The sequence below is a fragment of the Lepidochelys olivacea genome (assembly GCF_965140295.1).
Source record: "Lepidochelys olivacea isolate rLepOli2 genome assembly, chromosome: 16".
In the NCBI taxonomy this organism is placed as follows: domain Eukaryota; kingdom Metazoa; phylum Chordata; order Testudines; family Cheloniidae; genus Lepidochelys; species Lepidochelys olivacea.
This window is the reverse complement of record NC_140426.1, coordinates 19,844,396-19,855,432: the sequence shown is the minus strand read 5'-3', so window position 1 is coordinate 19,855,432 and position 11,037 is coordinate 19,844,396. Positions and strand designations below refer to the sequence as shown.

The 11,037-nt window shown below is 45.9% G+C and overlaps 1 protein-coding gene across 1 annotated transcript; it reads right to left on the bottom strand.

The window, feature by feature from the left end:
• Window positions 1-386: 386 nt before the first annotated feature.
• Window positions 387-4,324, bottom strand: LOC311532203 (uncharacterized protein). The gene is made up of 4 exons (XM_084650474.1): window positions 4,186-4,324; window positions 3,865-3,964; window positions 1,445-1,585; window positions 387-661 (listed from the first exon to the last, which is right to left on the bottom strand). Exons 2-4 carry the CDS (start codon window positions 3,938-3,940, stop codon window positions 465-467), a joined length of 414 nt encoding a protein of 137 aa, XP_084506600.1. The 5' UTR covers window positions 3,941-3,964; window positions 4,186-4,324; the 3' UTR covers window positions 387-464.
• Between the last annotated feature and the right edge of the window lie 6,713 nt (window positions 4,325-11,037).

Sequence of the window (11,037 nt, the reverse complement as noted above, 5' to 3'; positions counted from 1 at the left end):
CAAACATGCTGTGGCATCTCTCTTTTGCCCAGCCAATGGCCATCGTCTTGGCTCAGAGCAGGAATTGAACCAGGGACCGCCAGAGCTAAAGGCCACTGCTCTACAGCCGGCGGCTGTCACAGACTCTCATCCTCTGTGGGTCAGGCCCAGCAGCAGACACATAATACACTGACCAGTGGATTACACCACAACCCCAGCCACAGGGTTTCGCTCCCAACTGCCTGCAACAATGGGGGGACAACAAAACCCCTGTGCTCGAGTGGTGTATCCCACATTCAGGTGTGTGTGACTAAGCCTGGGGCCTTGCTGGGTCAGTTTGCTTGGTGTCTTTATTGAGAGAGAAGAGAAAAAGAACATGGGTTTTCTTTCAGATCTAACGTGTTAGAACCGTGAAGGGTTCGTGCCAGTCTGCAGATGCCTTCTCCCCATTGGCCCATGCTCAGTAGATGGCTGGCCCTGGGATCTCAGAGGAGGAAGAAGGCCACAATGACTGAGGACACCAGGAGGCAGCAGCTGGACAGGGTATAATGTGGGAGGGCAGATCTTGGGGAGCCATTGCACAGATCCGTGTCACAGCAATGGATCCGCACACCCGGAAGCTCCTGCTGTTGGCAGTGACGGGACGTGGCACAGCCACTGGTCAGCAGGATTCCCAGTACCACTGCAGAGCAAGCACAGAGCAGAGAGAACATCCCATCAGGGCAGAGGGACATGGCTGGTCCAAACAAAGTAAAACACAGTGCAATATAATCAGTGGTGGGTAAGTCTCAGAGAGGGTGGTCCTGATCCTGGTCTTACTTACTCTGCTTGTACCCCACACTCACTCTAGTGAATTCACCTGGCGGACAACATGCTGAACAAGAACAAAATCAGCTAGTTTTACACATTCTTGAGAGCTGCCTAACTCCTGTGGGACTCGCAGGCTTCTGAGTGCGGACACACGCTATTTCCAGGGTAAGCAAATGTGTCCTATGTCACTCTGTCCAAAGCCACACAAACAGGGTCCTGAGCTGCACTTTGGAAATGTAAGCAGATCTATTCAATATCAGGCCCAATTAAAGATGGTCTCTGCAAGTCAGGACCAGGCTCTTTGTAATGGTCTGGGGACTTCATTACCCAACGGGGAATGGCTTGATGACTTCTGCTGCTCATACTAACTTCAAGGGCCTGATCCAAGGCCCAGTGCAGTCAATGGAAGCATCTCCACTGTCTTCAAATGGGTGTTGGATCAGGACCATCTCAACACCCTTTGGTTGCTATAGTCTGGCTTCCAGGCTGACTTACAGGTCACATGCTGCCCCCTGTAGGGCTGTAACAAAACAACAACAACATCATAACCTGGCACCAGCAAAAATAAACGGATCTGCTTTTGCACAACAGCATTGCCGATTAGCGAACCCCCCTGGACAAGCGTTTAACTTGTGCGAAATGGAGGCAGACTTACCGCTTTCCGTTTTAATGCAGAACCGGTGTTTGAAGCCTTGGTGAGACTGGGAGCAGGTAATCACTTCTGGGTTGGAGCAGCCCATGTCAACGTACTTTGTGTCAACGATAATATTGCAGCCGTAGCACTGTAGACCAGAACCTAAACAAGACCATTGGAAACATGACCAGATTCTTCCAAGGGCAAATACTTCAGTTCTTTTTAGAGATCCTTCAATAGAATGTTTGTGTTGCCCTTTACCTTGCCGAGCTGCATTAAGCTATGAATCACAAAGTCAACATTTGTGCAACCAAATGGGCCCAAGGAATATCCTCATACCATTATAATAATACCTCCTTTTGCCCACTAGAGGTCACTGTAAAACCAGAAAGATGAGAGAGAGCAGTGCCCAAGCCTGAATGAGCATAATTAGAAGCAGTTTTGTAAGCAGTAAAAGAAATGTTAATGCCACAGACCTCTCAGAGTCAACATTTAGGCTCAGATCCTCTAAGTTATTTAGGTGCCTAACTCTCATAAGACTTAAGAGCTTAAGTACCTTTGAGGATATGGATGTTGGTGACTTTAGGGGATATCTCTGTATATTGCACAGAATGTGTTCGGTTATGAATGTGATCATTATTATATAGGCCAACAAATGCATCAGGTAACTGGAAAATTAAACACAAAGCATTCAGCCCAAGTCTAGGATATTGTGCATCCATCTCACTTTAAAAAGAGGTTCTGCTCTAAAAAGCGGGTGCAAAAATGGCACCATGGGATTCTGCATTTATTCCATGTTTTGAGTAGTGTTCGAATTGTGTTTCACTGATTCCAGATCAAACGTGCTCAGCATGCAAGTCAAAATGTTTTTTTCCCTACATCACAGCCCTGCAAACACAACCTGTGATCTGAAAGCCAGACTGGTTTCTTTCCTTTTCACACATCATCACCAGTAATAAGGGTTCCATAGGCCTACTTCTGCCCTCAGTGACACTGGCAGAGCCCAAATTACACCTGTGTAGCCCCATTGCTAGGTAACTCATCAGTCCCGGAGCTGGAGCTCACAGAACCGTTCTGTTGATGACGCACAAGAGGGAATGTGGTCCAGCTCTTGTCCATCAGCTGTACAGGGCTAACAGGACTAAAAAGTGGCACAAACTTATTTTAGCCATTAAAGTCAGCATCTCTGATGCCAAATGCACACAGGGAGTAGACAAGGTGCCACGGTAACTTATCAGAGCAGACTTTCACTCTAACAACATATTCATCCTAGCAGGAGGATGGCACCCACCCATAGAGTAGTGATATCAGCCTGGTGAGAAATACGAGATTAATCAGGTGCTGTTTCCAAGTAGCAAAGACAATATACACCCTCCCACATACTGAAAGGTCCCATTCAAGTCTCTCTCTCTCTCTCTCTCCAGTCAAATAACTCTGCCTGTGAAACAGATCCTACAAATACATACTCCAAGAAGATATCATTAAGCAAACAGAAATCTAGACTATGATCTCTGAAGAGCCTAGAAAAATAATTTTGCCTTCATTTGCACATATATCATTGTCATTTGGATGCTTATTTTTTTCTATTAACGCCTTCCCTTTGTTAAACCCTGGTGTCTAGCAGAGCTGCAAACTGACAATGAAATATCAGATGGGGCAGGATGGAAAAGCAATTGTCTGTGACCTCTGGGACAGTGAGTCCCACCCAGTGTTTCAAGTCCCCTTATGATACAAGGCTAGCACCTGTTTTCCCAGCTGGATTTAGTTGTGTTGTCTGAGAACTACCCATAGTCTAAGCCTGGATGGAAAATCAAGCCATCTCAAGTCCCTAAAACACTGTGGTCATGGACAGAAAGGAGCAATAAGGATTTCCATGCAGTCATCATGGGCATTTTAAGGCAGACACAGCACCTGATGCCTGTATTGGACTCAATGAGCAGAGCAATAGAAGTTGGTAACGCCTTGACTCTCGCAGCATTGGATTTCCCACTGTTCCACTGCTCTCTGTGCAGCCCTCCAGTGCTGGAGACCTGACAATGCTTCCACATCCCACCCACGCACCTCCAAATAATACTACTTAGCCCTTCCGTAAGTCCTCTCAGCTTCGGCTCTCGAAGCATTTCACCGCATAGCTAGAGAAATGAAGCCTCAGAGGGTTTTCCCAAGGCCACCCAGTAAAGAGGGTCAGGAACAGAACCCAGGACTCCTGACTTATGCTAGACCCATGCTCCTCTTTATCTGCACCCCTCTTTTTATACAATATATGATTCTATTCATTCAGTTCTGACACCATGACTCAGCAGTGACTAAGTAGACCCTGGGTGGAAATGCCCTTAAATGCCCTCCAAACATAAATCACATTTTAGCAGCTAGGAGGTTGAAAAAGCAACTTCAAACAACCAGCTGGCACATTTATAACCTTGTAGATTGGAAGCACTTACCCACTGGAAGAACAAAAGCCACAGTCATCAGAGAGAGGATCCCATATGCAGCACCAAGCCTGTGTCTTAACAGCATGGGGATCAGTTCCAGGGATCCACTCTATGTTAAAAACAAAACAAATCAAATGCGTGTGTGCGAAGTGTAGACAGAACAGACCATCTAACCCGTGCAGCCATTCCTGCCCCTTGGCATGCCTGCTACAATCTCCAAGCATGTGCATCATTCTGCGCTACTTGAGAATCATCTTGTTATTAATTTAGAACCATGGAAACCTTCTTTAGAATCACATAATGAAACAGACAGAAAAAGGCAGTTCGTACGTATAAGGTCTTCTTCCAGTCGTCCCCTAAGTCTCTCAGTCACTGCGGTGTTGGGGTTTTTTGTTTTCCTCCTGAGAGAGTCCCTGATTCTTTCGCTTCACGAACAGACGTGTGCGTGTGTATGTGTGACCCTCGGTTATTTCTGTCCTATTTCCTCTATCCATGATCGTTACCCATTAATACTATCATGCAGCAGCTCTTGGAGAGAAATTCTCCCTAATCAAGATTTAGTTCTAAATCCACTTGGAAATCCTCTAATTCAGTTGGATTAGACAGAAGGGTTGGGGGTTTTTTCCCCTTTTTTTTCTTTTTCCTCTTTGAGCTTTTTCATCTGGTTGAACTGACTTTGTATGACATACTTTGCTATTTAAAGAGGCCAAGAATAATTTTATTAAAGAGAAATGGACTGATTTTAAATCCCAAATTAAGATTTTTGAACAAAAAATACCCCCAGGTGGGGTGATGGTGTAAGAGCATAATTGGATGCAGACAGAAATGGGTTTACAAATTTTTTATCATTTATTTAAAACAAAACAGTTTCTTTTTTAAACTAGAGAGAGGCCTGAAGTAAAATCCTAGATCTGAACGGTGCCTTGCGCCAACATTAGGGAGGGAAGATGGTCCAGTGATTAAGACACTGATTTAGGAGACCAGGGTTCAGTACCCTGCTCTGTTACAGATTTCCCGTGTGACCTTGATGTAGTCATGGAATCTCTCTCTTCCTCCGTTTCCCATGTGTACAATGTGGATAATAACCCTGCCCTGCCTCACAGATGTGTTGTAAGGTAATAATACCTAGCTCTTATAAAGCACTTTTCATCCATAAATCTCAAAGCACTTTACAAAAGGGCTCAGTACCATTATCCCCCTTTTACAGATGGGGAAACTGAGGCAGAAAGAGGGAAAGTGACTTGGCCCTGGGCACCCCCAACAGGCCAGAGGTAAAGCCAGGAACAGAATCTAGGTTCCACTGCAATGCTGTAGCCACCTGGCCACTTAGACTCTCAGTATAAGTGCCTATTGGCCACACACCAAGGTATTTGGATGTGCAATTTAGAGAGCTTTGGATGCTCAATTCCCATTAGTTTTAATGGGATTTGGGCATCTAAATACATTAGGCTGCTTTGAAAATCTCAGCCAAAATCTAGATCTGAATTTTGCAACTGCTCCCTTTCTTTATAACAGGATGAACCAGCTCCTGGACCCAACATCCCCTGTCCCCCAGGTTTGGAGCTCTGGAAAAACAGGCCTCAATCCTGGAACAACCTCCATCTCAGCCAGCTCCTTTGCCCCCTGGACTTCAAAGCGGTTCTGCGTGGGCACAGGGTACCCTGCCTGCATAGAGCTCCTTGCAGGATTGGAGCCCTCGTTCGATGTATTAGTCACAGAATTTAATGTCTTATGGAAGAAGTCTGTGCTTTCCTTTCGCCATATTGAGATGTCCTAGGAATACGTCCACCATCACGGTGGAATCACTAATTACTCTGTCATCTGCAGAGAGGTCACAAGGGGAGGTGGGATTTTTAAGCGGAATCATTTTCTTCAGTGGGAGAGAAATGCATGACTCAGGATAACACTTCCTAGTCTAGTTTTGTATCTTGGGTGAAACTCACCCCATGAGCAGAAGGCCTATGCGGCATATACATCCTGCTCGCGCTGGCTCCTCTGCTCTGGGGGTGAATTTTAAATAATATCCACGCAGTGCCCTCGTTATCTGGGACAAAGAGTGGAAGAAAAGCTGAATCACTGGGCTGAGATCTGGGGTTTTTGACTCTCTGTGTCACCTTGAGTAGGGCACTTCATCTCCCTCTGTCCCAGCTGCGCGTTTGTAAAATGGGGATATTTGCTTCCTCTAGGGTGACCAGACAGCAAGTGTGAAAAACTGGGACAAGGGGTGAGGGGTAATAGAAGCCTATATAAGAAAAAGACCCCAAAATCGGGACTGTCCCTATAAAATCGGGACATCTGGTCACCAATGTTCCCTCTAATTTTTGACAGGCCATGTGCGCAAAAAATTTCTTCTGTGCAAATTTTTGACAGGCTGTGTGTGCCAAAATTTCTTCTGTGCAAATTGTTGTGCTTCTGTGCAAATTTCTGTGCATGTGGTGTTTCGCTGTGTGTGCACACATGCGCACAGCTTAGAGGGAACAGTGCTGGTCACCCTCGCTTCCTCCCACCTGTGTCTGTTAGTCCTTGCTCCGAAGGAGTATACAGTCTGACTTTCACTATGTGCATATACCCGGGCCTGCTGCAATGGGACGCTGATTTCAGCTGGCATCTCTAGAAGCTACTGCACCACGTGTAACAATGCTAAGAACAAAAACCAGCAGCCAAGCATGACAGAGGCAAGCCCATCCTCAAACACCTGTGTTCCAGCCTTTTACCCTGTGTTTTATTCCAGTCCCAGACTTTGTCCTGATGTCTTGCAATGTGTCCAACCCTCCTCCCCCGCACACACATGCACCCTGCACCCAGCCTCCTAGAGCACTGAGAGCAAGGACAAGAGGTACGCTCTCTTCAATGATTTGCTGGCCAGACTGGATTCAGAATTTGCAATTGCTGGTGGCAATGCCCCTGCAGCAGAGATGCAACGGCCAGATCAGAGCCTTATCACTGCTTCTCTCAGCCTTCCATACCCTCCAAGTTCTCGGCCATCGAATCGTTGGTGTCCCGAGTCTTGCCAGCTCCCCCACCTCCAAAGCCCAAGCTCTAAATGTAGCTAATTGGACTTGAAGAGCTAATGCTTAATGAGAAGAGAGAACAACCGAATGTATGGGATTAAAAAATTAAAATGGCAAAATAAGCAGCTTAGTTAGCGTGGACATCAACCTCTCGTTAGCTGCGCTGGGGAAAGCAGTTTCTCTGGGTCCCGCCCTCTCACCCAGTGTCTGACTCATGCGGCTGGAGTCACAAGGAACAAATCGGAGAGTGAGGTGCTGGCTGCCTGAGGAAATCTCTCCATGTGTAAAGGGATTGGGGAGGGAGGAAACATAAGCAGAAAACTAGAAGCCTTGATCATTGTTACTTTCATTGCACACTGTGCCGAGGCTGCCATTCCGCATGAATAACACTTCCAACGGGGTAGGAGAAATGGGCTGGATCGGAGATGTTTTCTCTGCACACCGTAGCACTGCTGTATCCCTTTTTACTCCATGGTATCAAAATGCTTTTCAAGGATGAGTATGACTATCCACATTTTCCAGAAGGGAAACTGAAGCACAGAGCAGTTAAGTGACTTGCCCAAGGCTGTATAGCCAGCAGTGGCAAAATTGGGAACAGCACCCAGATCTCCCAGTTCTGATCACATGTCACCCACTGGGTCAATGTATTACACAACCCCCTTTAGCAGCTGGTCCATCCAGGATAATAGCCTACTATTGCTACCTAATAATGGAATTTACTCATTTAGCTCAAGTGGTAGCTGCCAATGCTTTAAAGCTGAAAATCCCAGGTTCAAAGCCCAGTGGTGATTCACAAGGCAGCCAGTACATGTTACATGTGTATGGTCCAGATCCACAAAAGTATTTAGGCTCCTCACTTCCATTGAAATCAATGGGAAAAGACTCTTCCCTGGCAGGAGGAGTGCTGGCTCACATCTTGCCGTCTGCTTCGCTAACAGAACTGAATGATTATGGTCTGGATTTGTCCTTGGGAAGTCTCCCCACTAATTAGGATGTATGGCTTGACTAGCAACTGGAAATTGAGCCTTATCTCCTTGTAGACCTATTCAGTAGCAAGTTTGGTCATTAATATTTCACTTGGAGGCAACACATACTTGTCTAAGTCAGGTGCAAGCATTCAGCATGGCCAATTAATGTTGAACCAAAGAAGCAGCGCATGCCTAAATAATACAGACCATTTATTGAAATCGCAACACCACCCCCAGCGTCTTGCCTCAAAACAATGTGAGTGTAACAAATGTCTACTGTGGTGAAGACCAAAAGCCTTGGGGAAGGGATCAAGTGAATACTTGGGATTAATGACATTCAGACATAAATCCTAGGATTCAACAAGCAGAGGAAACTAACTTTTAATCTTCAAAGAACTGCCTTGGTTTCTGAGTTGAGAGGCCAACTGCTCTGAAAGAAGATCTGACGGCAGCGGGTACAAATCATCATAACCCCGTTGAGCTGATGGAGCTACATGGATTTAGGGCCAGATATTCAACGAGTGTAAATGTGCACCAACCTTCAACCAAACCACCCACTTCCATGAACTTGTCCAAGTTTCATAAGGTAGGCCAGGTATTTTGGACGAGAGGCTCCCAACCTGGAAATCCCAAGGTGCCATGGAAAACCATGATTTCAATAGGCAGGACTCTTCTCTTTCAGTCAGGACTGAACTCACACCTTGATACATTGTGCTGCTGGAGGTGCCAACCTTTAATCAGCTATAACACCAAAGTCTTGACCACTTGCAGTCTTTTAAAGCTCATAAGCTCCCCCCCCATAACAAAATCTCCACCCGTGTGAATCACCAGAAAGAGACATCACTCACAGAAGATCAGTGGTTCCCAAGCTATGTGTCATGCCCCCAAGTGGGGCTGCACCCTCAGCAGGTGAATATACAAACCAAATCCGAACACGTCCGACCCACTCTACAAAATGGCATCCTCTGCGCAGTGTGACCTCGCGTGCACCATACTTGCAAGGTCACACGGCCTGGAAGATGCCATTTTGTGGAACACGTAGTTCTGTTCGGGGTCCAGGCAGGTACCGTATGCGGTTCAGTCTCCAGGAGTGAGTCTAGTGACGTAGTTATGGGGTCACAGGAATCAATAAGACTCAGAATGGGGTCATGCAGGCAAAAAGTTTGGGAACCACTGCAGTAGATGGTACAGACATTCATAATATGGTCATGGGGACACTTGGTTCAACTGGACTCCTGGAACCTGGCTCCCTCTTGGTGGGGCTTGCCTGTACCCAGGGCTGCTGCTGGATTCTTTGGACATAGCTGCTTCTCAATTAGGGTTAAGATAAGCAGTAGCATCTCCAAATGCCCCCTGCTTAGGTCACCAAAATGAAACGTCACTGACGGTAAATTGTGCATATCTGTCTGACCCTTCCACTTCCTTCTCAGAGGAGGAATGGAAGCGTCAACAGTCCTGACATTTAAGTTGTCACTGAGCATCTAACAAAGTTGAAATTTGGCCAGGAAATTTGACTCGTGTCCCTGTTTCTTACAAAAGCAATGGCCAAGGCATGATGCTGCTCCGCTCATGAGGTCACAATTTGAAGTGCTTCAATTTCTGATTTGCCTTGGCTTCTTGATTTCATTTCCTTTGGATCCCATTTGTTTAGAGCATGTTTTTGGTGCTGTTGCCATCTTTGGGCTTAGCATAGACGTCCCTCATCGCGTCATTAGCCCTGATGTAATTTACAGAGCTTTATCAGCACTGGACAATTGGAATCAGCAAACTGCATTCCTCCCCTGACTGAGAAAAATTTGATTAACAAGTTCGTGGTACATTCATGTTCTCGCTTAAACCTTTGGGATACCCAGAAAGATGGATAAACTGAGCACAGATTAGACGGTTTTGCAGGTAAATCCTTCTTAGAGCTCATCCCCAACCAGAGACATAATTTATCACATGGCACTAATTTTCCCTTCTCACTCAAATCCCCCCGCGAATGGGTCTCAGTCTGGGGCAGCTGGAATGGTAGTTTATTGTGAATGCTGCAGGTACAAAAACCAGCATGTTGCTTGTTTGCACCTGAAATATTTGTTGATTGTAAACACTGAATTTGCAGCTGCTCTTAGACACTCATTTTTCATTGAACTTTCTAAAGAGTCTATTTGGATGTGTTCAAAACATAAAAGAAGAAATAAACTAATGAAACATTGCACTTCCACCAAAGATGTTAGTTAATTAACCTCCAGGAGGTCTGCATTGTTGTATTCATTTTACCCACAGATTAAATGAGCCACAAAGAGGTTATGACTTGCCTCAGGTCACACACAAAAGTGTCCCTGGCAGAACCAGGGATAGATACCAGGAGGCAGAGCCACAGATGGTGTAAATTGCCAATGGAACGATAACAATTTACACCAGTTGAGGATTTGCACCCAGAAGCACTGACCCCAGTCCTTTGTGCTGACCTTTAGAGGACACAGACTCCCCCCCAGAATTCTGCACTCCATGGTTTTGGGACTAAGGAAACTGTTCTGGTTTTGTTCCATTCAGAATCTGTCGACTGGAATGGAGACAGAACTAAACTCTGGGGGATTTCACGGGGATTAGGAAACATTCACATGGGATTCAGAATTCAAGATGCTAATCCCCAAACCTCACCCACTTCTCAGCAGTTCATTCATGGGCCTCAAGCTTTTTAGACCTACAAAATGCCACTCAAACAGAAAATATCTCAACTTTTACATCAATTTGTGGCTCCATATGCAAAGAAGGAACACACTCATTCATGTGCCTTTTATCCTCATCCCATACCCTTCCTATGGTCTCTCTCGCCTGAGTCACAGCTGAAATGGAGATTGTAGACGCCCTGAGGCAAGAGCTGTATCTTTCTAAGCCCTCTGTGGAGCACCCAGAGAGCTGAAAAATAATTAATAACAACAACAGCCACCCTGTCTGTGACACCATCCTGTGCGTGCACCTCACAGCACTTGTTTCTTTACAGAAGGCCTTACGTGCCCAGAGGTGCCTTAAAGAAAACTCTGGTAAAGACAGAGCTGTATCTCAGCTGGGCCGATGAGTTGGAAACAGGGATGGGGGACGCTGGATCAGGGATGGTGGTTCAGTTCATTATATCAGCCCTAGAATCTGGCTCAGTGCTGTTCAAATACAGCAAGTTGAAAAATGCTGATAATTTTTCATGCAATTATCATGAAATTGCT